Genomic DNA, 26,881 nt, shown 5'->3' on the forward strand with positions numbered 1-26,881 from the left:
ACCTCCCTACCTACTCACCTATCCTCTGCTCTCTGCCTGTCTACCTAGTTATCTATCACCTACTTCCTAACTGGCTGCCTACCTATCACCTACTACCTCCCTCCCTCCCTGCTTGCCTACATGTCACCCCCTACTCTGACAGATGCAGTGTGCAGCCATGATGGGAACGGTGTCCCTGGACTTCCACCGCGACCCCAGGGCACGGGGACTCCTACACCCTCACCATCCAGGTAAAACAGGTAGCAGTGCCTTGGGAGAGTCACACGGCCACAGAGCAGCACTTAACTACTTTACCGCACTGCCGGCCCCAGACCGAGGGTTCTCCCGCTTTGGCGTTGTTTACCTGAATCGCCCCGGTGCTGGTTAGATGCAGATCCCTGGGCCCCACCTGCAGACTCCGATTCAGTGGGTCTATCTACAAGTCAAGGTGTTTCTGAACAAAGAAACGCAGAGGCGAGACCACACGGCTGCACTCCTGACATGTAGAGAATGCGGTCCCCGGGACTGGTCCTCTCTCTTCGCTCCCAAATCAACCATTTTGGCGGCCCCAGGGGAACCACGTGAAAGCCCCAAGGTTCAAAGTTGCAAGGAAAATTCACGCAGCTTCTAAAAATAGGCCAAGTGTTTTTAGGGGGTGGCATCCCCCTCGGAGAGGCCTGCGGCTTCTCTGCCTTGGTAACTTTCCACTCTGAATTTCCGTTTTGCTCCCTGACCCCTGACTCGGAAAGCGTGGAGGTTTCATCGCCATTTCTCACTGGTATACACAGTCTATATCCCAGCGAGGGAAAACATAGTCAATGAGCCCTCCCCCACCCCCAGAGTCCTCAGAGGCTGGGACAGACCTCTCAGTGGGGGTGTTGGCAGGGTGTGGCCAGAGGGAGGCGATGGTCAGCGTGGGGTAATTGTGGCTAGAAACCCAAACCTGTGCCCAATGGTAAGAACCACACAGCCCATCGTCTTAAACACAGCCCCATCACTGTGAACATTCGAACATCCACACGGACCCCTGCAGTGTCAGAACAGGTCCCGGGTCCCCCAGCCCCCGACACTGGGGTGCGGTGAACCACGTCACTGGAAAAACGCAGCAGACGATCCCTCATGTGACATGGCGTAAGTGCCCACGGTAAACCAGATTAAACTCCCAACGCCTCTCGCTGTCCCCTCCGGGGCTGAGGTATGTAACAAGCGTCTGCATTTGCTGAGGTGCCTAGAACGGCATTTGAGATAACCTGGATGTTCGGACCGGCTCAAACGGGGGCGGGGGGCGGGGGGCGGGGGAGGGGGCCCTGCCGACTCCTTCCTCGCTCTCTGGACATTCCCTGTCACCTCACAGCACTAGGGATTTTAAAAAGCATTTGTGACCTTCGGGACGTTGTAAGTTTATAAAGAGGCATTTGGGGTGTGTTTTTGGGTGTGGGGGGAGAGGGAACAAAAAGGGAATCAAGTTAGAATATCAGAGAAAAACCTAAGGGAAGCTTCTTCATAAGTCAAAATGACCCTCCATCACACTAAGAAGTACACGGCAGGGACACGAACCACCTTGGTGTCAAAAAATGGCAGGTGACAAGGGCCAGCGAGTCTCAGTAAGAAAACCCAAGGATCAATTGGAAAAACTGAAATGTGCTAGAAGAGCGGACCCAGACGCTAACGAGCCACGACTTGTGGAAGCAATCCACGGGAGAGTTGACAAGGCGAGCGGGTATTGATCCCAAGAACCTGAAGGGGTTCCCCCAGCGGCGGGGGTCCTTCCTGGAATAGGGCAATGGGGTGGAGGGGCTGGTGGGTTCAGAGGAGCTGCTCTATCCAGGCTGTTAGGAGGGACTCGTGCCTTTACTCCCCGTGAACGGCAAGTCCTCTACCGTGGTGTGACTGGAGTTTCTCTTCTCTTTTATTCAAACTACGCCCGATGCGTTCTCTTGGGAGTTTCCTCAGCCCCTGTCCCCAACCCGGAGAGAATCTGAGATGTATGTTTCCAGCCCTATCGAACTTGTGTCCTAAACTCACCCGGGACACACGCGCGCACACGCACACGCACACACTCATACACATCCTTCAGATGGTGTGTGGCATCTGATGCCTTCTCCAGATGTGCGACTCCACGGGGTCTGTGAGCTGGCCTTCTCTGCACAGGGTGGGACAGTGCCCTAGCCTGAGTGCCGCCTACCGGGGAGCCTAGGCGGGAGCCCTGCCCGGGGCCTCTCTGGAGCCAGGCGGGCGCTGTCCGCTTCAGCACCACTCCCTAAGCCTGTGTGGGAGCGGAGGTGGGCGGAGCAGAGCCGCGCCCCCGCAGGGTTCTGGTCCTACCTAGTTTTTGCATGCATGCACGGAGCCTTTCTTCAAGATTGGACACTCTGCTCTGCAGTTCATCGTAGTCATAGGCGCCAATCTCCTCTTGCAGCTCGTTAAGCACTGACGTCAGGTTCTGGACCTCCTCTTTAAACTGCAATACCAATTTGGCATCGGCCTTGTACTCCTCCAACACAGGTATCAAAGGCCTAAGTTCATCCATTTTCGCTTTTATCGCCTGCAAGGTCAAAATAAGCTGGGTTCAGTGCTCTGCGTGCAAAAACTTGCCACACCCTGCCTTGGCCTGGCTTCTCTCCCTGGGTGAGGGAGGGTGTGCACCTTCCTGCTTTCTTTATAGGTTTATGTATTCTGGTCCAAACGGGGTAGAAAAGCATATTAAACAGTCTCCGGAACACCAACATATTTGGGAAAGTCTTTATTGTCAGTTTAGAATGCAACATCTTAAGGTTACATGCTTTTAGTCACACACACAAAGTTTCTTTTTTTTTTTTTTTTTCTTTTTCAAAAAATGCATTGACAAGGGTTCAAACTATCCATGAAATGCATCTACAGTCACATGCAAAAGAGGATCCTGGTTGTATTCAAGGTTCCTTAGTGATATGGTGCTAAGTATTGGAAAATAATAGCAAAAATGCATGGTGCCCAAGCTCTCTGACCCTCTTTCATGGTTACATGGGAGTGGACTGCCTCTTCAGTCAGTGCAGCATTGAAAAAACGCTTTTAAGTTAGCCCTGCAAGCAAGAAAATGAAATACTGTTGAAGAGCTGCCTCACTAGCTTGCCTTAAACAGACAGCCATTAATAGACAAATATTTTCATGGTCACTTAAAAAAAAAAAAAACAACTCACACTGCAATGCTAGATTTCGTCCAAACCAACTGCTTTAACGGTTACAGAGCTTCCCTCGCAATTCCTGTTGAAATTCTCAGTGCAATTAAAGCATGGTCAACGGCAAGGGGCTGCTTCTTCTCCCCCGGGGCCATATTGCCCCCAATTTTGGAACCGGGAGGGGGATGCCTGTGTGCACAGTACCAGCACCGCGCGGCTAGCCCTCGGCGGCTAAAGGCACCCTCGTCTTTAGGGGAATCTGAGTCTACCACGGAGAAGGGAATGAATGCTGCCCTTTCAGGGAGAGACACAAACTCTTTTTGGTCAAGCAGGTCAAAATCTCTCTCTGAGATAATTCGCAGTGACGTGTCAGGAGCAAGGACAACGTGTTCACCTGCCTCCGACGTGAGCAATCGCTTCATTTCTCCTCAACAGGCTCAGGCCTGCTATCGTTTTATTTATAATATAGATTTATGACTTCGTTAGCCTGCCATTTTGCCTATATAATGTATCGCTCTTAAAAGCGGATTAGTTCTTGCTTCATGCAGGGAGCACATCAAAGGAAAACATTAGCATAAAAAGGACAGGAAGACAGAGCGTCAGCAATTTCTAGTCAAGCAGGGTTGTGTAATTTGACCTGTTCATTTATATCTGGGCTAGATTGCTAATTAACATGCATGTATACCTTAATTGAGGTGCGTATAAATTTTTCAATTTGAACATTTTGAAGCTGACTAAAGCAGAAATGTATATATACATATTTCTACATATGTATATATAATTTTAGGGCCAACTCTGGCTTTAATGTCCAGAGTTACCCGGGGGGGGGGGGGAGAAACACTTACCAGGAAGTGAGAAAGATGTTGGTGTCTCTCTCCTTCTTCCCTGCAAATCTACAGTGTGCCTTGTCATAGCTAAATTAGGTCAGATGTGAAAAATTGCCCTGAGTGATCCCCGCTCAGAAACGGCTCTAATCAATGAAGCTAATCCTTGGCTAATGTGATTTACCTGCAGCAGCTTGAGAATGACAACGACCAATCATGTCCCTTCCCGGCTAATCTGTGACCTGGCTCGAGAAGCCAGGTCTGGGGATCCCCCCGCATCACCCCCCCTGCCTCAGAAGCTCACGGGGGTCTGAAAGCCATTCCTCAACCCACCCCTTTCAAGGTGTCATTCGCCAAACCAGGGCGGGGACAGGCTGCCTGTCTATTTCCAAGGACAGCAGCCCCCTTGCAAAGGGCGATTCTCGCCGGGCTCCTCCCCGGGCTCCCGATTTCTATTTCCAGAGGGAAGGGGTGAAGCCTGAAGGGAAACCAAGCCCGGTCTCGGAGGAGGAGGGACACACTTACCTTGAACTGCCTGGCCAGGTGCTGCCTGTGGCTCTCCTCCACCTGTCTGAACTTAGACTCCAGCCCCTTCATCTGGTTCTCCATCTTTTCCACGTACTGTAAGTCTCTCTGAGTCCGCCTGTCCAGGACCTCTATGGACTGAGACATGTTCTGCACCTGTCAAAAAGGCAACAGGTTCAAGGAAGGAGCCGTAGCAGGTGCCCGCCCATCGTATTTGCCTTCTAATGCACGACCGCGACCTTTTCCACACGGCCAACACACAGGGAACGAGAAGCGGCCCACACATCATTTACTAGTTAATCACCAACACCGGGGAGTGTTATGACCAAGGACTCCCCAAACAGAGCAAATTGCTTTGGTAAACATTTCGCCTGCCACGTTCCGGAATGCTTCTCCTTGCAGCCAGGGCTGCCAATCAGGGGTTCAGGAGCGTCAGGTCCTCCCTGGTCACGGCTCCAGGCACATGGCTCTGGGTGGCTCTTTTTCTTCCCTGTGTCAGGGATTGTGTTTAAGTCTCTCTACTCTGCAGGATGAAACCAGTTAGGCAGGCACGCATACCAAGAAAGACGAATAGTGCCTTTGGGCTGCCCCCACCCCAGGGAGAGCCTCTCTCTCCTCCTAAATCTCCCAGCCGTCCTGTTGCCAAGGCTGATGGCAGGAGCGTGGAACCAAGGAACAAGAGAACTGTTCTCCCTGACTCTCTATCAACCCCTTTCCCCATCCTGCACACCATCCATCACGCCCGCGGTATCACAGGTAGATGACTGCTCTGCAAACATGTCCGTTCCGAACATACAGTCAGGAATCGATCACCCAGCAAATGAATAATCACTGTTTTACATCTTTGCAGGCAGATCAGAATTGAGTCCAGCCTCAAGATGGAACTTTAATATTCAACAGGATTCCAGGGAGCTTAAAAGAAAACAGTTTCAGTGCAGCCACCTGCCAGAGCGTTTTATTTTCGGGAAAGTGGCTCGTGCTCCTGGGCACAGGCATTTGGGGTGGTGGGGAGGCAGAACGGAGCTCAGGGTTGCTGCAGCGGTGTTTGGGTCATTTTCCCCAGAGTCCAATCCAATTACGAGGGAGGACGACACCTTTACGACCGCGAACTTTCAGCTCTGATATTCCGCTGCCTTTGAAAACCCTCTCCCTTTTAGAAACAGAATCATTTGGGTATGACACGTAGCCGGACTTGGCCAGTGGAAAGCTGGTAGTGGTTCGGTTTCTGTGCCTCCTGTGCATCCTCCACCCCCACAAATAAAAATAAAATAAAAGAGCACATCTAAAAGGCTTCTCAGTGGGAGAAAAACTGATATTACTCATTGCAGCACTTTGAAATGCCTGGAATTTTACGGTTAGTTATTTAAAAGTAACACACAAACTCAGTTTAAAAATTCACGTTTGTAAAATACAATACGTGGGTGACTCTGACTCTCTCTGATCCTTTCTCTTTAGACGTTTCACGGGGACCTGGAATATATTTGTTCTCTTACCTTCTCTCTCCCTGCCCTCCTCGCACTGAATAACCAGCTGTCTTACCTCCTCACACTGAGTAACTACAGCACTCCCTTTGAGAAGACTCGTGAGTTTTGGTTACCTTAAAGCCCAGCCCGAACACCACCTCCTCCGGGGAGGCTTCCAGGATGCGCCAAGCCAGGAGTGGCTGCACACTGCTTGGAAACAGCACTACCTTGTCGGCGCCATGCCTGCAGGGCAGCAACCCACTCATCTGCTTCAACAGCTAGGGGGTGGGAGGGGGCTGGGCCTCATTCACTCCTGTAACCACAGCAGGAGGCCCACACATCATAACGTGGGGAGTGTCCCCCCAGCAGCCACAATGCTGGGAGCAGGAACACAAATGGCGCCTCCGGTCCAGACCCCTCTCCCCTCCTCTCCTGGGACATCCGATTCCCCAGGAGCAAGGGCCTCCGTGGGCAGAGCAGAAGCCACTGGGTCCGCCGGCTCCAGTCTCGATCCGCCAACAGGGGCCACACGCTGCACAACGGGCTTTTCATTTGCCAGGGAAGGAAGGCTTGTAACCAATTTTAAATAAGATCAAATTTAAGATTTAGAAAACAAAATTTAAGGATGCCAAGCTACCCAGCTGCCTTAACACAAAACGCGACTCTCCCTCTGCCTCTCCCACCTCCAAGGGAGGGTGGACCCTCCTCTCTGGCGGGTCACAAAGCGGAAGGGCACAACCACTCCCAGGCGCGCCGGAAGACCCGGCCCGGGGCCACCCACCCTCTCTCCGCTGGATGTGTCCCTGAGAAGCAGATCTATGAGCTCAAGGTCACGCAGCTGCTAAATGACACCGACCCCCCCCTCCCCCACGCTCTGCCCAGCGTGGGAGCAGGAGCTGGGAAAGCGGGGGAGGGGCAGCGACAAGCAACAGACACACCCGGCCTCCAGGGATTAGCGAACCCTAATTATTTACTGAATGTCTTCAGTGTTCCAGGCAGTGGGCTAAGCCCATCACGTCACTACTCCGTTCAAGCTCGATGAAACCCCGGTTGGCGAACACTATTTCCGGTCCCACTTTCTGCATAAGGAGAGCCAGGCTCAGAGAGGTCCAGCAGACTGTCTGCCGCCACACGGCGGCCAGCCACGATTCAAGGCCTGGGCTGACTCCAAAACCCACGCTTCCAAATTCAGGGCAGGTGGCTTCCTCGAGGGGAACAGAAACAGAGCCCCCGGCCCCCCGCAGGCCTTTTCCACTCTGTGGGTTTCCAGGGGCCCTCATCCCCCCCGCCCCCGGCCCCCGGCTAGCTAGCGGTCAGGCACTGCCTGCTGCCGCCAGGGCCCCTCCCAAGGGCTCCGGGCCAGTGACAGAGCCCCGGGCGTGCGCCCACGACTCCACCGCGGGAAGCCCCCCGGGTGGGTTCACGTGAAGCCAGGCCGGGGAGACACAGAACTAGACGCGAGGTGGCCGGCTGGGACCCCGGCCCCACCGACGGCACGCAGGATCAGACCCGCACAGCTCGGTGCACGCTCCCCACGGCAAGAGAAGGGGGGCCGGCGACCGGAGGGAGGCCCCACGACGAGAACGCTGAAGCCCCCCTCTTTTACAACAAAAGCTGCTGCCCTCTGAAAACACGGTGCCCACCGGGGTGTAAAATAGGGCCTTAAATCGTTAAGCCGTGGCGCGGTGGCGTCTGTAGGCAGAAAAGAGGGCTCCCAGGCCGGCGCTTTACCGGCTCTGAGAGCTTTCTGGAATCCAGAAAGCACCTCCCCCAAGAGCTCGAGGTTCTTCCTCACGGGCCCCCAGCCCCGCCCCCAGCCAGGCCCTCAGCCCCGCCTCAGCCCGAGCACGCCCCCCCCCAGCCCCGCCCCTCAGCCCGGACCCCCCCAGCCCCGACGCCAGACAGGCCCCCAAGCCCGGCCCCCCAGCCCTGCCCCCAGACAGGGCCCCCCCGACCCCAGCCCAGCCCTCCGCCAGACCCCCCCTGCCCCGCCCCCCTCGGCCCATCTCGGCCCCGCCCCCATCCCCGCCCCCCAGCCCGGCCTCAGCTGTCCCAGAGGCCCCTTCAAGCTCCACCTCCTGCCTCTGCAATTCTGAATAATTAAAGGCCCAATTAGGCTTTGGTCTAGTTTGGTGTTAATGAACGTTTGTGGAATCTGCTAAATGCGTTTTACATTAATTCTTTGCAAGTGATGTACTGGGTGGGCTAGAGATGAGAACAGAGACCACACTGTCCTTAAAGGGGAGCGGGAGCCACAGCCCAGCGCCGCCCAGAGCCTCGGCCTCCCTTCTTCCTCCCCATGAGCAGAGCTGGCAGTGCCCCCCGCCCCCCCCCCCCCCGGAATCGCTCACCGCCCCCTTCCCTCCACACTTCGGGAAACTGAGGCCAAACTGGGACCTGGTCCTGTGAGGGGTGGTGGATGGGCGGGGCCCAAACGAAAAGGTCCTGACCTAGCACCACAAGGCGGTCCCCCTGCCAGCGACCTGACCTGCCCCAAGACCCTCACTGCTCGGCCGGCGCCTCCCCTCGTGTCCTCAACAACGGCCGACATACAGTTTTACTGGCGTGTGTGTGACTGTGTACGTGGGATGTCCACGGGGTATGTGTGGTGTGGGGGGGGTGTGTAGGTGGCCCTGTGCATGGCGTGTGCGTGTGCCTGTGCGTGCTGTGTCCATGTGTGTCCGTGGGTGGTGTGCGTGCGTGCACAGCTCTGGGGGGGGGCAGAGGACGCCAGGCGGGGGCACCACTCCGCGGTTTGAGTGCCGGCCCCCCCCCCCCCCCCCAGAGCCAGCTGCTTGGCTCGGGACAGGTGGTCCACCCTCTGACTTCCATTCTTGAAACGGGGTGAAAAATCTCACCAAGTTTACATGATCCTCGTGGAGATTATTTGGAACGATGGCTTCCGAGTGTGTATTTGAGCCACACGGTGCCGTTCGCAGTGGGTGCAAAGGTGAGGACCCAGTGTGATTTTGCTCCTGAAGGCCTGCTGTGGGGGGGGGGCAGGGGGAGAGCCCCAGGGGCAAAATCCAAAGGGCTGCAAGGATGCCCCCCACGGAGCTGCTCCGCGCCAGCCCCCACCCCCTGGACTGCGGGTCCCCAGGAGGGACCGAGAGATGGTGGCAGCGAAAGAAAGCACCCCGCGTCCCCGCACCCCGCTCCCACGTGGCTCCTCAGGGGAGCCTGCAGCCACCGGTGGGGTCTACTCGTCTCCTCCTGGGCCATCCTTGGGGGTTCTGCACCCATCCATTCACTCAGTCACTCGTTCACAAACATTCTGAGTGTGGACGTGCCAAGAAAGAGGGAGGTCTTGAAGCAGGACAGACCCTGCAGGCTGGCCGAGCCTTGGTGCTGGTGTGGGCACGCACACACGCGCGCACACACACACACACACACACACACACACCCCACGCGGACTCACCTTCTCCAGCAGCTGCCTGAGCTGTTTCGTGCGGGCGTCCCGTGAACACATGGTCTGCTGGGGGGCGACCACTGTGCAGATACACCTGCCCTCGCTGTCTTGGGCAGAACTATAAACCTGCCAGCTCTCCTCGGGGTTGGTGGGCAACACCTGGAGGGGGGGGTGGTGAGGGAGCGAGAGGGAGAGAGAGGTCAGACCGTAAGGCAGTGCAGCAGGAAAGACACCCGGGGAGGACTGTCAGAGTCCAGCCTCCGGGAAAAAAGGGCAGAAACGGTCCAAAGACGCGTTGGTTCTGACCACGGGGAGGGAAAGGGGCCCCCGAGAACAAAGGGGCGATCTCCTATCGGGGTCCCCAGGGCCAGAAGGAAGTGAAACCGACACGACTCTTTTAATTCTTTTTTTCCAATCCAGGGGATTTTTAAATTCCAGGGATGTTTGGAGTTCTGGCATCTGACCAAATTGATAGGTTAGGAGGACGGGAGGGAAGAGGCCGCAAGCCGGCGAGGAGCCAGGGAGGAAAGCAAGTGGCTGGTTCACTCGCAGCACGTAATTCAGAAAGATCTCCTCCCCACAAGGCACGCAGGGGTGGCTGGCGCAGCCTCGCTCCGCCGTCCCTGACGCGAAGGGATGTGGCACCCGCGGCAGAACCCGGGATCCAGCCGCCCGTCAGCCCAGAGCCGCAACGCCCCGAGCCCCGACCGTCCCCGGCACCCCGGCAGAGGCCGCCGGAGGAAGCGCCAGGCTTCCGACCCGGCTGCCACGCGCGGTCCTTCAGTGGATGTCACCAAGTTTCTGGCGGCACGGCGTTCACACCCAGCCTCGGTCCCGGGGTATGCCCAAGGACCCACCAAGGAACCGGAGCCGTGTGTGGCCGGTGTCACCTTGCCGCCCGGCTCGGGTCCCGAGCGCCAGGGGCACAGGGTGTGGGAAAACACTCCCTGAGCACAGACCCTCCCCGGCAGCCTGCCCGGGCGCCTCAGGTCACCTCCCTGCTATTTTTAGCCTGGCCGGGAGGAGAACCTATAGTAGTCGATACATTTGTTTCATTCATTGCCAACCCCAGAGGCTTAGGACCCAGACCCGGGAGCAAAGTCATTATGAGAGCACTGGAAGCACTTGAAACGGCAGGTGAACGTGACAAGGGTCTCAGGAGGGGCTCACACGGAGACCTGTGCCCAGGGCAGCACAAACCAGGTGGGAGAGGAGCCTCCTGCCCGCCCCCCTTCATTCCCCACCAGGAGGGGCCCGCCTGGGGTCCTTCCTTCCTCCGTTCCCCTCCGCTCAGGGCTGCTTCCCGCTCGGCCTGCCTCCCAGTGGCTCCAGCCAACATCCGACTCAGGCCTGCCCACAGGCGCCCCGGCCACTCGCCACCCGCCACCCGCCCCCTCCCCCCCCCCACAAGGCCTTGATGAGGGAGGAAAAGCCACCTGGGAGGCAAGGCAGAGGGGCAGAGGGGACAGGAGGGGCCAGCTCCACAGGCAGTGCCCCCCAGGGCCACTGCACCCTCCCTGGCCACCACGGCCGGGACCGTCAGGGACCTGGCTTGGGGACTCGCAGCCGCCAGCTCCCCCAACGGCCGCTGGCCCACTCCGGCAGTCCGTCTGGCTTTGACAAAGTAGGGCGGGCTCCGCTGGAGCCCTGGCTGGACCAGCCCTGACAGGGCGGAGCACCGCGTCCCCACCCCTTACTTGCTGAGTGACCTTGGACAAGTCCCCAAGTCCCCTGCCTCAGTTTCCTGACCTTGTCCGCGAGGGACTTAGTATTAGTTGCTGCGGACTCCAGGCCTCCGAGTCCCTGAGGCCCCCTGCCCCGAGAGGAAACCCCGGCAAAGGAAGGAGGCGCGCCCCTGGGGGACCGGGGCGGGGTGCCGGCCGGCGGGGCAAGCGCGGGGGGCACGGTCACCCCCGCCGGCGGTAGCGTGGGGGGGAGCCGCCGCCGGGGACCCCTGCCCGTGCCCTTGGCCCCGCGCCCCCGCGCTCCGGCTCGGCGCCGCCCAGCCAGGGGTCGGGGTCGGAGGGAGCGGGCGGCAGGGCCCGCGGGGTGGCGGCGGGGACTTACGCCGGTGCTGCGGTCGAGCGTCCCGCCGCTGGCCGCCGAGAGCTTGGTGGTGTTGAGGCCCACCAGCGAGGGCAGCGTCTGGGACATCCAGTTGGTGATCATGGCCATGGTGCTCAGCACAACCCCGATCTTGAGCAGCGGCACCGACATCGCGCCTCGAGTCGCCTCCTGCGCCCGCGCGCGCCGGCGCCGGCTCCGCGCCCCCGGGCAGCCTTCAGGCGGCGGGCACCGCGGCGGGCAGGGGCGCCCGGCCGAGTCCCCGCGCCCCTTCGGCCCGCCGCCGCCCGCCCGCCGCCGCCGCCCCGCGCGCCCCGGCCATGGCTGCGCCGCCCCGGGCGCCGGGGACGGTGGCCGCTGCCCGCTGCCCGCTGCCCGCTGCCCGGTGTCCGCGGTGCCGCCGCCCCTCCGCGCTCCGCGCCTCGCCGCCGGCTCGGGCTCCGGCTCCGGCTCGGGCTCTGAGCGCCGCGCGGGCTGCGCGCGGGGGCCGCGGCCGGGAGGCGGGGACACGGCCGGGCGGCGGCCGACGCAATCTGCCCAGGAAATGGGTGGATTTTTCCTCTCCGCTCCGGCTCCCCGCCGCCCCCTGGCTGCTGGCAGCGAGGCCTGCAAACCCCAGTCGCCAAGGGGTTGAGATGGGTGTTCAGGGAGGAGAGCCGACCACCGCCCCCAAGTCCTAAAATCGCGGCGGCCTTAGCGTCCAGACTGGTGGCGCCGCTGCTCCCTCCCGGCGGCCGGACGGACTGAGCGAGGCCTGGGCACCCCTTTGGGACCCCCGCTGGCCACCGCATCGCGCGCTCAGCCCTCGCCCTCGCTGCCCTGGACCTACTTGGGGGGTGGAGGCTCCACGCTCCCCGCCAACCCTGCCGCCCCCGCACTGGAGCCCAGCCGGGAGGGGGTCTCCAGCCCCAGCGCGGGGAGGGGAGGGGCGAGGAAAAGGGTGGAAAGGGGAAGGCTTTCTGGAATCCCCGGGGATGGGGGGTGGGGGGTGGGGCAGGTGCTCTAAGGCCTCTGGGAGGAAAGGAGCCTCCTGGCAGGTGTAGCACCCACCAGTGTGGGCCCCTGGGTTGGGGTGGGAGGGGTCCAAGGGCAGGGCAGGAGCTGCGTTTAGGTTTGGGCTCAGGCATCTGGGCAGGAGAGCTGAAGGTGCCCGGCCCATGAGGAGTGTGGAGCTGGGTGGGGCCTTGGGGTGTGTGGTTGGGGGCAAGAGAGGAGCCCGAGTCCTGGGGCCCGAGTGGAGGGTCAGGGCAGCCTGGCCTAAGTCCCCAGCGCTCTGCGGCATCACTGCAGGATACGCGCGTGTCTCGGAGGCACGGGGCTGACTGGGTCGAACACCTGAACGCGGCTTTAGCATTTGCAGGAGCCTTTAGGGGATGAAGTTTCTGTCAGTCCTCAGTCCCTCTCACTAAGTGTCCCGGAAGTTTGGGAAGCAACCCCCAGAGCACTCACCACACTCTTTTCTGCCTGGGTGAAAATAAATCTCCCTTCCTGAACCGGGATTGGAAGGATCCGGCCTTCCCGGGGCCATCGAAGATGGACACCACCTTCCCAGGGCGTCTGTCTCTGTTCCATGCCCTTTGGGAGAGGGGACGATGACAGCCAGGATGGTCCCGGCCCGAGTGTCGGGTGTCCGGTGTGAGACCCCAACGAAGGGTTTCCTGATTTGTTTTCCCCAGGGGCACCAGGGAGTGCAGGTGGCCGGTTCCAACCGTTGGGGAAGGGCGCCACCTCCCAGTGTGAGCCGGTACTGCAGGCTCCGCGGCGAGCCCGCCCGCCCGTGCAGGTCACACCAGGCCACACGCGCAGGCCGGGTGCGAGAGGCAGCATTCACGCGACTACCGGAGCTCAGCCTCCTTCCCCTGCCAGCGCGTGACCAGCAGATGCAGGGCCGCGAGCCACGCTGGCCCAGATCACTCGCGCTCAAATCCCACTGCGGGCAGTGGCCGCTTCCTTGGCGGAAAGAATCTCCAGTCGAGCCCAACCCAGTCTACAGAACTCTCGGGCCGTGCATCTAGAAGCGGCAAGGGCTTGGATACAGCCTGCCGTGCAGCCCGGGACAGGAGCGACACCAACACGGGAGCCGATTCCTGGACACTCGCCATGGCCGGGCACCGAGCGTGAATGAAAACTCTCTTATTATTAGTGGCCAACACGCCGCTGCCAGAGAGAGGCGTCTCGGACGAGCCGCTCAGCACGGAGAAGGCAGACTCAGGGCCGGCGGCCTGGGTTTGAGCCCTGGCTCTGCCACCAGCTGTGAGACCCCGGCCGAGGGGTTGGGCCTGCTGTGCCTCAGTTTGCCCATCTGGGAAACGGGCTCGCTAACAGTAACGGTGACCTCTCTCTCCGGGGTACCGTGAAGACGGAGCGCGTTAGTGTGGGAGCGGGTTTGGCGCCCGGTAACGGTGCCTTTCCCGGTCACCCCGCTTGGCAGGAGACAGCACGCACTCGGGAGGCCCCTCCGCTGAGTGACCAGGGCTCAAGTGCATGGCAGGGCTGGGACTCGTGCCCCCGGGGACCCCTGCCGCCCCTCGTGACAGCTGCCGCTGTTGATACGGACGCACAAGTGCTCAGAAGGTATTGCCGGACACGAAAGTAATCCCCCCCGACCAGAGCCCCGTTCGAGGAGGATGAGGGTCCAGATGGGCAGATAGAAAGAATTAAAAAAAGGAAACAAAGGAAGTTTGAAGGGCACCACGTCCGTCGGGCTCCTCAACTGAGAAACCCAAGACCAGGTAGTTTGCGACGACGGGGCCGACGCTGCTCCGGGCAACTCGGGAGGCGGGAGGACCCCGGGACCCACGAGCTGCTTTGGCTCCACCCGCCCGGGACCCCCTCCGACCCTCGACCCTCCTCGACCCTCCGCGCACGGGCACTGGGGGCCGGGCTGGGGACGTGAGCCCTGCAGCCATGCCGGGGAGCTGGGAGTGTTTGTGGCGTCCCCTGAGGCGTGGCTGGGAGGCCGTCTTTGTAAACATCGGGCTCTGGGTGACTCCCACGGGGTTTGCCAACTGTGGACGGTGCCTCGGAAGTGCCACAGCTGCCTGGGAGCCGAGCCGACCCTGGAGGTCAGAGAATTTGAGCGGGACTTGGGGCGACAGCTGGCTCGCACCCCGCCTGACGCCTGTCAGTCCCTCCTCACCACCTCTGCATCCCTTTCTGTGTTTATAAAGGCGCAAACAGAGGCACCATTCACATCCCTCCCTCCCAGAGGGCGTGTGTAGACAGAACAGGGGTGTGTGGTGGGTATAGCCCTGCTCCTGACCCACAGTGAGCCTGCACCCCTGCTGCCCTGTCCTGCACCATTGAGGCCCTGCCCTGCCCTACACCCCATGCCCTGCCCTACAGCCCTGTTGCCCTGCACCCCTATGCCCTACCCTGCACCCCTTCCACCCTGCCCTGCCTCCCTGCCCTGCACCCCTGCTGCCATGCCCTGCACCCCTGCTGCCCTGCACCACTGATGCCCTGCCCTTTCCTACACCCCTATGCCCTGCCCTGCACCATTGCCACGTTGTCCTGCACCCCTGCGACCCTGCCCTGCACCCCTGTGCCCTGCCCTGCACCCCTGTGCCCTTCCCTGCACCCCTATGCCCTTCCCTGCACCGCTGCTCTGACAAGCTGGAGGTTGGAGGTAAGTCACTTCTGACTCCTCTAATCCCAAACCAAAGTCCTCTCCAGGGACTGGAATCCATGAGTCAGTAGGAGAGACTCTTGCTTTTAATGCATTTGAAAGGGTCATCCGAGAAGCCTTGAGCAAGTGTAATTTGATTTAGGAGGCCACACTGTATTTCCGAAAGCAAACTGTGCATTGTTGAAGAATGAGGCATTTGGATTAAAGGATCCTTGGCGTCGGCCAACCCCAAATGTTCCTGAGGAGGAATTTAAATCCCAATTTCCACACGGCTTCCCTGGAAGCAAGGGCTCACTTACGCTCACCACTCTCAATAGCCACCGTAACCCTAACTGAGCAGGTGCTGTGCCCCAGACGCCCTCACGCCAGCTGCATCATGTCCCTTGATCCTCGCGGCCGCCCATGGGCGATGCTCTTGCCGCGTCAGGCTCGGGAAGACGGCAAGACCTTCAAGGTCATGTGGGGAGCCGGCCGTTCCCAGGACCAAGCTCAGAAACGTGGCACACCTCTGCCTGTCAGACGTCACGGGGTCCGTCTGCTCCGGCCGCTATGACAAAACACTGCCGACCGGCAGCTTATGACGGCAGGCATTTGCCGCTCGCGGTTGTGGGGCTGGAAGTCCGAGAGCAAAGGCACTGGTGTGGTCCAGCCCTGGGAGGTCCTGCCTCCCGGCTTGTGGCCCGCGAGGAGGCACGACGTCGGAGCATCTCCGTTCTACAGACAGAGCACAGGTCCCCGGAGTAGGGACTCGCTCAGGTCTGGGCCTTGGCAAAGGGACAGCCCCAAAGAGCAAAGTTTGGATGCCCTTTTGCTGTGGAAAAGCATGCACATTTTCCCAGGGCGCCTGGGTGCCTCAGTTAAGTGGTGGACTCCTGGTTTTGGCTCAGGTCATGATCTCACGGTTCGTGGGATCGAGCCCCCGTGTCAGGCTCTGCACAGCGAGGAGCCTGCTTGGGATTCTCTTTCCCTCTGTCTCTCTCTCTGCCCTTCCCCAGCTTCACTTGCTCTAGCTCAAAATAAATAAACATTAAAAAAAAATTTTTTTTTTAATGTTTATTTATTCTCGAGAAACAGAGACAGAGCATGAGCAGGGGAGGGGCAGAGAGAGAGGGAGACACCGAATCGGAAGCGGGCTCCAGGCTCGGAGCTGTCGGCACAGAGCCTGACGCGGGACTCGAACTCACCAACCGTGAGATCATGACCTGAGCCGAAGTCGGACGCTCAACCGACGGAGCCCCCCAGGCGCCCCAATGGATAAAGTCTTTTGAAGAAGCACGCATATTTTTCTGAAGCTATCCGCACATAGCCGGGGTGGAGGAGAGAGGGAGGGCAGACGGAAATGGGAGAGGGTTAGGGGGGCCGCGTGGGGCCACTCTGCTCCCTCACCCTGTGTGCGCCCTTTCCATCACTCTCCTGCTGGGGAAGAACATTTCTGCAACAGCGAAAGGTCTGGTCTGGAGCCGGGCACCTTGGGACGTTTGTTAGCCCGGCTGCAGAGCTGAGAGCTGACCCATCCTGCTGCGAAGCCTCCTCCCGGGTCCCTTCCTTCCGCCGTCCATGCATGCGGGCTCGAGGTCCTGCGGGGCTGGGACTCACGGTGTCTATTCCAACCCCCCGGGAAAGAGCAGCCACTTCCCCATGGGACGGTGCTCTGTGACCCGCAGCTGTCACCAGGGCGGCCTCTTCCCTCAGCCACGACGCCCCCTTCTCGCCCTCAGTCCCGATTCTTTGTCCTTCAGAGAGCTGACCGTTTGTGGCCCCTCCCCGCGGCCCCCCACACCCTCTGCTCCTCCTCTGGAAAGTTCCATGCTGCTTTCATAAACGTTGCCTCAGCCTGGCTTGCATCCAGACCGGGAGGCCACGGCCATGTGTCCTCTCAGTTGCCCAGCGGAAATGGGGTCTGCTTCTGGGAGTGGCGCTTTGGAGACCCTGGACAGGACGGCCCTGCAGGCAGGTCGCCCTCTGAGCTGAGCTCGTGGGTTTTGGGGGCCCCCCAGACATTACTGCTTCCTTTCGCCCATTAAGGGAAGTCACCATAACTGAACTGAGGAGAGCAGTCTGGTTTCTGCTGAATTTAAGTCATTGATCCGGACACGGGTTCACGGATTCCAACATGGCTCAGAAGGCCAGGTCTGCAGGACCAGGTCTGCTGCCCGATGCCCCTCCCTCCCAGAGCACACGCTCCGCCTCCAGCCCCGCCTCCAACAGATTAGGACTCTGCCTGATGGTGGGGGGGGGGGGGGACTCCGCCTCAGAAACCTTCCCAGCCAGCTCTACCAAAGGGAGGTGTCGTGTCTGGAGAAATCGAGTACCTGGATGCCACATCCCCGCTCGCTCGCGTCTGACTCTGCCCCTAGGCAGCGAACGGGAACTTTCCTGCACCTGGCGGGGCCGGCGCTCGGGGACGCACGTCTGAGAGCCGCGGATTGTTTCTGAAAGCCTGCCTCTGTTTCTTCTCCGGGACCTTGTTCGCTATCAGATTTAGCACCAACACCCTGGGGTGCTGAGTCCGCTACTGATAATATTTATAAATATACCTCGGCTTCCTCTCCGACCCTCAGACACCCAAACCATCACTGAGAGCCAGAGGGAGTAACTTCGTGTCCTTCCGGAACCACCCATGAGAGCCATTTTGCACACTGGAGGAGTCACTGCCGTGAAGTCCAAGCTCCCGGAGGGCGTCGCGCCCGCTCCCTAAACCCGCAGGACCGGAGCGAGATGCTCTCTGTGAGCGCCATGCCCCGCGCATCTGAATGGGGACGGAGCCAGGAGATGCGCCTCGGTGCGGCCACCCACTCTCCTCCTGGCCGCCAGATTGTAGATGTCGTTAAACCGCGCACAAGGAGCACACAGGCCAAACCCCTGTGGCCAGGATCAGAGCAAGCGGGTTGGAAAGCTCGCGTCTTCCAACACTGCCCGAGAGCTAAGACGGCAGCTTCACCCCAGTCACTTGGCAGGTGTCCCGGGATGGAACCTGGGCACAGAGGAAGGGGGAGCTGCGTTTGCCAGAAGACCCCAAGCGGGGCCCGGTCCCTCCTCCCCAGCGCTGTCTGAATCACGCCCAGAGCCGCACGGAGCTGAGTGTGTGTGTGTGTGTGTGTGTGTCCCTGCCCGCTTCCTGGGCTCAGCCGTCAAGCAGACGTAGAGCTCCCTCCCGGACCCCCATTTTGTCCCTGAGAGTGTGCACTCTCCAACGCCCGGCGGGTGGACACGGGGACTTGTTCGAGGCCACCCGCCCTTCGCGGTGGGAAGGGCTCCGCAAGGTCAGGGTCATGCCAGACGCTCCCGTGCCCTGCTGTCCTCCCTTCTAAAAGCCGAGCTGGCAGGTGGGAGCAGAGAGCGCACGGGGCCCCGCCGCGGGAGACGCGGGAGACGACGGGCTGCCCGGGGGCGCTCCGCGAAGCTCGGGGGTCTGGCGCGTCGGCCCCAGGCGGCCCCTGCTGGCTGCTCTGTGGCACCGAGCCCCCCCTCCGCGGTTCATGTGTTCACTCCGTCTTAACAGAAACACGAGCTCGGGCGTCTCAGGCGTCAGACGGACCTGGGAGCACACGGAGGGGTCTGTCGCTTACACGCTGGGCCGCCAGACGGGCCGCGTCATCTCCCCCAGCCTCGGTTTCCTAACTCTGAGGGTGGGGATACGGCACGGGGCTGCCGGCCTCGCCACCTCCTGCTCCAGGCGACGCTCCCGGCGGGCAGCGTGGCGCAGGAACCCCCCTTGCTGGTGTCAGCCCCTGTTCCTCGTGTGTGTGTGTGTGTGGGGGGGGGGTCGCCCAAGAGGTGAAGGGACGGGTGTTTTCGGGTCCCACCTGCTGCCCCCTCCCTCAGCCCCAGTGGGAGCCGCACTGGCCAGCGGAAGTGGCCCTGCCGTGGCAAGGACCCTCAGGCTGCCGGTTTCGGGGTACGCAGGGCGTCCTCGGTGCTTTTTTCCACCGCCGAAAATCGGTTCCTGTCCCTGTCAGCCCGGCTCACGGTTGCCACATGCGTCTAATTCAGTTTAGCTTGTAATTAGTTTTGTATTACTTTACACGGTGATGTTAATACTGATTACAGGGCCTGATAACTTTAGTAATAAATACAACCCAAGGCAGAAAATTACCTTTCTTTTTATCGGGGAAGGCTGAAGTCAGCGCGGGGAGGAGCACATTGCTTTCGGACTTGAAGCAGCCGTCAGCGAGGACGATCTACAGCTCGATCCCCCCCCCCCCCCGGGTGTCACGGCGCCCTCCTGCCCGGAAGGCGGCCACTTGGGAACCCAGAGGGCTCCTCTCCGGTGGCCTGCCAACCCGCCGGCCGCCTTACATGACGTGTGTCGTGAACTGACCGGTTTGGGACGAGACCCCGGTGCTCCCGAACCCCCACCCCGCCTCCACTCGCACTCCAGCGTCCAGGGCACCCGTGGGGGGGTCCAGGTGAGTGGGGTCATCGGCCCAAGGTTAGTCTAGAGCAGGCCACACAATGGGGCTGTTGCAGTCTAGTTACATCGGCTCAGGGAGCGGGCTGGGTTTTCTACAGCGGGACCGGCGGGATCTCAGGAGGAGAGGACGGATTTGAAGTGATGGGTCCCGGTGGGATTCTGGGGGCTAACCCCCACGCCAGCTGCTCTGTGACACCCGCCCTGTCCGTCCACAGCACCCCCACCCCTCCCCAAAGGGGGCCGGGGTTTGCTCTCATCTGGGCTCCGGCTCCCGGCCCGGCCGTGCCAGCCACAGCGACAGCAGGCCACAAGGGCACTCTGCTCATTGTTCACGGCCGGAAGGCCGTCACGGGTGTGCGCGTGGGGGGCTCACGTCCTTAAGAAAGGCCAAGCCCGGCCTGGGGCTCGAGGTAACAACAGAAGCTCTGCGTCTCTGTTGCAACAAATCCCATTCCTCCACACACCCTCCCTCCTGCCTCGGCCGGCCTCCGTGTAGCCCCTCCGCCCCCCTCCCCGCCTGCTCACGGCCGGACGCTCCAGCAGCCTCAGGACCGAGGCCGCCACCTTCCCCGACGCTCAGCCCCGCTCCGACCCCAGAGCCCTGGGCCCACACGGTCTCCTGCCCCTTGCAAAGCCTCGGGTCCCACAAAGCCTGTCGGCCCAGACGCCAGACCACAGGGCTCGGACGCGACCGCACCCTGAGCCCAGGTCTGACTGCGCTAAACCCGACCAGCTGGCGTCCGAGAACAGCACGAGACGGGGAGGGCGAGTTAGCGACCGAGCAGGACAGGGTCTGTGTGAGGCCACCTCTTCCAGAGTCATCCGGTTACGAACAGGCGGACGTGCGGGCTGAGAGGTTAAGAGCTTCCCTCAAGGTCACCTCGATGGCGCCTGGTGGGATTGGGGTACGAGCGCGGGCAGCTGGGGTCAAGGTCGTTGCTGCAGAGCCCCCGCTCATTTCACACCTTCGTGTGCAGGCAGCATGCTTCTATCGGTGGACCAGGTAGGCCTGGAGCCCAGGAGGCCCCACAGCCTGACTCCCCCAAGAGGGAGGGGGCGGCTCCCCCGTGCCCCGCTGGGACACTCCCAAAATCCTTCCCAGGAAGCACGAAGCACCAGCCTTTCTTTGGAAATCACGGAATAAGGCCAAGAAAGGCCTGTCTGTCTGAGGACAAGCTTCACCTGGACCCACCGGCCTGGCACGTAGTAGGCCGTCCGTCACTGGTTGGCATTCGGTGGCGCGGCTCATCATCCGCGAGCTGTCGGGAAAACAGGTGGCTCGGCCACGCGCTCCTCTCCCCCGCCCGGCCGCGAGCACCCTTCAAGCAGCGCGGGTACCAGCCCCGCGTTCCTGACTCGCTCCCGCTTCAACACGGGCTAACCCGCGAACGCAGCGGCCCTGGAGCCCTGTGGGCACGTCCCTGGAAAGGCCTCGAAGGCCATGGGGGCCACTTACAGAAAGTGGGAGAGAAACGGAGGGGGGGTGTGGGGGGGAGACAGACACCTCGCGGCTCAGCCGCCGGTGCTCGGCCCGCCCTCTGTTTGCTTATCTCAGCCACTGACGAGTGCACTTGGCTTTGCTCATGACACCTGGCTGCCTAGGGCTGGATTACTTTGGGATCAAGAGAGCGAGACTTCGGAGCGTGGTTGTGCCAGTAGTTCTCAGACTGACCGCAGCCCAGCCCTGGCCCACACCTGCTCCCCACTCCACTCCCCGCCTCACAGGTTACTGGTGGCCACTCTCTGACCCTTCACAGGCTGGGAACAACCGGGAGCGAGCTTACCTGGTTGAGCCTTTGTTCTAAGACCCCGCCGGGCGGGATACGGGACGATCGGCCTCCCACAGGGGACTCTCTAACCTCCCAGGGAGGGAGGGGCCGGGCCTCCTGGCTGCACCGAGGGACACAGTCCCCTGAGACATCCCACAGCTCAGCCTCAGAAAACATCAGCCCCCCTGGCTGGCCCAGGGGAGGGCGCGGTCGTGGGGCGCTGGCCTGGGTCCTGAAGGGGACCCGGAAGCAGGAGGAGGAGGAGGCAGGTGTGCGTGCACAGGGCTTGGCTGACACCCCCCGGGGGCCGGAACCGGCAGCGTGGCCGGGCAGACGCCTTCGCCACCGAGACAGAGCTTCCGGCTGAAGTCGGACCGAAAGTTTCTTCCAAGAACGGGGGATCTTTACACAGACCTGAGGAGGAGACCTCTCGAGGAAAAGCCTGCGTGGTCTGGGAATGGAGACTCGGGGTGCCTGGAAGCGAGGAGGCCGTTAAGGCTCGGAGGGCGCTGGGGGCGGCCACGTCCAGGGCCACGGACAACCAGCATTCTCTCTCCCAAAATGTCTAAATAAGGCACACGCTACTCACTACCTGCCTGGCTGCCCACGTGTGCTCCCGTCTGTGGAGTGTAATTGTGTGAGTGTGCACGTGCGTGCGCGTGTGCAACTGTCCATGCTACACCAGCCCGGCCTCGGCCAGGCTATCCCCACCGCCGAGGAAACTTCTCTCCCGGAGACCACGAGGCACCTCTCTAGGGGACCCAACCGCCCGATGGCACTGGGGCAGGGGTCTCTGAGGGCGGCTGGGACAGGACCCTCGCGACGCTGGGGTGGGAGCTGCGTCTCCCGGGCAGAGCCAGGGAGCCGGCAAGGGCTTCAAGGCAGAACAAGGGAAGACTGTTCCAGAGCCTTCTCTTCCGTGATCCTCCTCTTGCCCTCTCTTCTCTCTTTGTTTCCTCTTTTCTCCTGAGATGGAGGGAGGCGGAGGGAGGGAGGGAGGGAGGGAGGGTCAGGGGCCGCTGGGGGCTTGCGGCAAGGTGCTGGCGGCCCCGTCCGCCCCCTGGACCCGCAGCTCCAAAGGGCCAGTGTCTCCAGCTCCGAGCGTGGCACGGTGGCACCATCGAAAGGGCATTTTAATGTCACCCCCGAGCAGCCTGGCTCCTGAAGCTGGCAGCGTCTTTCCAGCACCCCGCTGCCAAGGAGACACCCCCATTCCAGCGCTCCCAGACAGCCCTCTCCTCCTCCCAGACCTGCCAGCTCCGAAACGGATTTTTAAGATGGAGAATACCAGCCAGAGACGGGCTTTCTATTGATACGTTGCTCGGGGGGGGGGGGGGGGCAGCGAGCCCGCTTCAAACGCCCAGCGGTCCCCACACGCGCACACGGCCCTCGCTTGGCACTCACGCTTCACGCCGCGCATGTGGCCACAACCCCCCAAGCCTCCACACTGAGTGCACAATGCGCCCAGCCCTGCTCCCGCCGCCTGTCCTTCCCGGTCTGGCCTCGGACGCACAATTGCCACCCCCTGCTCGGGGGAGCCCCAAGGGCAGCATTACACCCAAAGGCAGAGACACAGGAGGCTCCAGAGTAGGGGGGTGGGGGTGGGGGGTGGGACTCAGAGCTTCGGCTGGAAATGCCAGGAGCTCGGACACCCTGCTCTGTCTCCCCCGCCCCGGTTGCCACCATGCCGCCCTCTGAACTTCTCAGGGCGGTGGGAGGCTGGGGGTCCTAGGCGAGAGGGGCACCCCCTCCCCCCCGCGGGCGCTGGGCCGGCGCTGGGGGTTCCGCGGGTGGGGGCGCACGGCTGCGGTCTCCGTCGGCCTGCACCCCTCCCTCCCAGCCGGGTGCGCGGCGCTCCGGCCCCCTCCCCACCCGGGCGCGGAGCTGGGAGCCGCTCGCCGACTTGGCCGGCCCCGCGCTGGGCGCTCCCTCGCTCGCAAGGAGGAAAATGGCGTTGGACGCACGTACTTGAGTGAGTTCGGTGCCCATCAGGACGAGGAAGAGGAGGCTGAGGAGCTTCCGGGCCGGTTGCATGTCTGGCTGCCACCGCCGCCGTCCTGGCATATGCAGGAGCCCCGGTGCTGGCGCCGGCGCTGCGTGGACGCGGACGCGGACGCGCTCCCGGCTCTGCTGGCCCCGCGCCTTCAGCACCCGGAGCCTCCGCTCTGCATGGCGAGCGCGTCCTGCGCGCTGTCCCCGCTGTCCCCGGGCGGGCGGGGCGCGGCCCTCCGCGGCCCCTCCTCCCGCGCTCCCCCCCACCCCCCCTCCCCGCACGGGCGCGCCTGGGCGGGGGGTGCCAAAAGTTTGCGAGGAAGGCGGCCGGGTGGCGCAGAGGGACCCGCGCGCCACGCTCGCGCGCGGGAGTGGGGAGGGCGGCGGCGGCGGGGAAGCAGGCTGGGACAGGATGTGACATCAAAAAGGCGGGGGAAATTTAACTCGGACAGAAGAGTCCATCCTGGCTGGCGGCAGCTGCGGGAGGCCCCGGACCCCCTGGGGTTGGGAGGGGAAAGGCAGAGTGGGGGTGGGGGGCCTGGCCGCTGGGGGAGGATCTGCAGGCGGGCTTCACATCTCCGGGAGGGACAGAGATGGCAGCTGAACATGCCCTTGGGGGTCACCTTTTAATGAGACAGAGCAACGCTCAGACCCAGGAAGGATGTCCCGGGGGTGGGAGTGCCGGTTGGGGACAGAGCCTGCAAGCAGGGCGACCGGGGCTCAGGCCTGTCGGCCCCGGGGTGATCGGTGTGGGGGTGCAAGGGGAACGGAACCTGTGCTGGGGCCCCTGTCCCATTGGGTGTGGGGGTGAGGACGCGTCCTTGTGTTCACGGTTGTGTGCGGGGCGGGGGAGTGGGGGGCACACGCCCTGTAAGGGTCCCCGGGGGTCTGCCTCGTGTTCCTCCTTGTCCTTTTACATGTGTTCCCGCGGAAGTTACGAGTCCCAGACCAGGGCGGCTGGTCCTGGGGGCCACATTTTCCATTTAAACGTTCCCTTCTGGGGAGGAGAGTCTCCAGGCACCTGTTTTCTGGGAAGCGAAGGTGGCCACAGGAGTTTAGAGGCGTCTGTCTGGTCTCTGTCCCGTTGTTTAGTGGTCAGCCTTTTGGAAATAAACTCTGTGAAGGAGGCTCCAGGCCCGAGAATCCCAGAATACAGAGCGGCTGGGGGTGATCCGGTCCGATCTTCCCACATCGCAGAGGGGGACAGTGTTGGGGGCCAACTGATGTGTCACCCAGCAAGGTCCAGAGCAGGGGTGAGCAGGGACGAGCGGGGACTCCCAGCCTGTCCCCGTGCAGCCCCCTGACGGAGGAGGCACCCTGTGGGCACCGGCTCAGGAGCTGGGCTCGTGCACCTTGGGAGGAGAAGGTGGAGGAGGGGCTGTGCCCTCTGGGCCCTGGTGAGAGCTCCTGGGGTAGGTCGTCCGGCAGGTTGGGCCCGAGTACCCAGAGGAGGTGGCTCTGGGAGAAGATGTGAGGCGAGGTGAGGCCCTGGGGGCTCTTTGTTCTCTCAGCCCCTCTTCGGCTTTCATTGGCCTGAGAGTGAAAGCGAGCTGTTTGTGAGCCCCTGGCCCCTCCGCTCCCTGGAAGGCTGAGAGAGGCTGCAGGGGTGGGGGGTGGAGAGAAGGCTGCTCGGGGAGCTGGAGGGGCCGGTGTCTTATCCTGGCCCTTCCAGGGGGAGGCTCTCCGAGCCTCAGTTTCCACTCCTGTAGAATGGGAATGAAAGATGCTCGTACCAGGGCCTCCTAAGCGCAGTCAGTTAACCGTCTGACTTCGGCTCAGGTCATGATCTCACGGTTCGTGGGTTCGAGCCCCGTGTCGGGCTCTGTGCTGACAGCTCGGAGCCTGGAGCCTGCTTCGGATTCTGTGTCTTCCTCTCTGTCTGCCCCTTGCCTGCTCATCCTCTCTCTCTCTCTCTCTCTCCCTCTCAAAAGTTAATAAACATTAAAAAAAAAAAAAGCTTTAGTAAACTCGGAAGGACTAGGGGGAGGCTCTGAGAGTTCACCCAGCACCCTCCGTGCCCTGGGCGTACTGCCTGAGCGTCCCCTTCAACCTCCGTGTCAATGCCCTGGGGCTGCTGCCGGTGTCCTCGTGTGCGGAAGAGGTCAGGGGCTCAGGACACGGTCGCGGGTCAGGGATGTGAGCTCCAGTCCTGGGGCTTTTCTTCCTGTGGAACAGAGATGCTAGGCTGTGTCGATTTCCTCAAGTAGACCGAGACCTAAGGTCTGACCTGAGCAGGAATTGTTTTTATTTTCAAAACTACACAACTCTAATGACCCAGCAAGTCCACTGTGGGGTGTGCTCAAAGGGATGGAAAGCTGAGTCTGGAACAGATCTGTCTACACCCAAGCTCACCACAGCATTATGCACAGTGGCCAAGAAATGGAAACAACTCAGCGACAGAGGGTGGATCAACAGGGTAGTATATTGGGTGCCGGCATATTAATCGGCTTTTCAAAGGGAGGGGGGAGCGCCTGGGTGGCTCAGTTGGTCCAGTGTCCAGTGTCCGACTCGGGTCATGATCCCAGGGTCATGGGATCGAGCCCTGTGTCTGGCTCCGTGCTGAGCAGGAAGCCTCCTTGAGCTTCTCTCTCTCTCTCTCTCTCTCTCTCTCTCTCTCTCTCTGTCTCTCAAACAAAAATTTTTAAAAGGGAGGGGATTCTGACCCGGGCTTGCGAGTGAGCCCAGAGAACACAGTGCCAAGAGAGGTAAGCCAGACCCAGAAGGACGACCCTGTGGGATCCACTCCCACGAGGCCCGAGAGGAATCAGGCCGTAGAGACAGAAGGCAGAGCAGAGGCCACCCCGGGGCCGGGGGACGGACGGCGGGGAGTAATGACTTATGGGGACACAATTTCTGTGTGGGGCGATGAACAAGTTCCAGAACTGGAAGAAGGTAACGGCTGTGCGACATCATGTATGGGATTAGTGCCACCGAGTTGGACACGCGAAGATGGTGAAGGGTCGACACACGCACGGCTTTGAAAGTAACGATGCAATCTACCAAAAACCCGTCGAATCACACGTTTCCCTGGGTGAATTGTACGCTACGTGCAGTACATCTTGGTAAAGCAGGTTTTTTAAGATGACACGCTGATCAGAACAACAACAGAAGCCGGTGCCCAGAACCGCCAGTGTCGTCCCCGGGGGCGGCCATCCGCCTGTGCGGGTGTGCCGACGCCAAGCGCCGACCCGCCGGCGGGGTGCGGGCCACGGCGAGGGAAACGCCCGGGACCGTGCCGGGCACACGCGCACACGCTCAGCGGCTGGACACAAGCAGGAGGGATAAGCAGGCACCGATGCGTAAGGATGAGATCATCCCCCACATGCTCTGCAGCCTGGAGGTATCAGATCGGACCTGAACTTGACAGAAGGCTGGGAGACCAAAGTGGAACAGAAGAAACAGGGAACTGGAAGCTCGCTCATCACCGTCCGAGTACACGTGTCCTGGAAGGACCTGCTAATCGGGAGAGAGAGAGAGAGAGAGGGAGGGAGGGAGGGAGGGAGAGAAATCCCTGTTAGCTGTTGGGTTGGATGTGTTTCTATCCCACGTTGCCATTGTGACCCCATCGGACACATCCTGGTTTTATAATATTTCTGTTGACTCTTGCATCAAAGTCCCCTTGTGACCTGGTCCTAGCTCTGGGTTTTGTTTTTAATATT

General features: G+C 61.2%; 1 protein-coding gene across 2 annotated transcripts in view; it reads right to left on the bottom strand.

Annotated features, from left to right (window-relative positions):
• The window catches only part of OLFM1 (olfactomedin 1), a 36,772-nt gene extending 13,371 nt beyond the window's left edge, over positions 1 to 23,401 (bottom strand). The window contains exons 1-4 of one of the 2 annotated variants that reach the window (XM_030294206.1): positions 23,199 to 23,401; positions 9,365 to 9,514; positions 4,484 to 4,639; positions 2,305 to 2,524 (exon numbers count right to left, since the gene is read on the bottom strand). In XM_030294206.1, coding sequence (XP_030150066.1) covers positions 2,305 to 2,524; positions 4,484 to 4,639; positions 9,365 to 9,514; positions 23,199 to 23,294 — 622 coding nt within the window. In that variant the 5' untranslated portion in view covers positions 23,295 to 23,401. Of the gene's footprint in view, positions 1 to 2,304; positions 2,525 to 4,483; positions 4,640 to 9,364; positions 9,515 to 11,422; positions 11,606 to 23,198 lie in introns of those variants that run through there. The other variant, XM_030294205.1, reaches the window with a different exon arrangement.
• Between the last annotated feature and the right edge of the window lie 3,480 nt (positions 23,402 to 26,881).

Source organism: Lynx canadensis, chromosome D4 (assembly GCF_007474595.2).
Source record: "Lynx canadensis isolate LIC74 chromosome D4, mLynCan4.pri.v2, whole genome shotgun sequence".
NCBI classification, from domain to species: Eukaryota; Metazoa; Chordata; class Mammalia; order Carnivora; family Felidae; genus Lynx; species Lynx canadensis.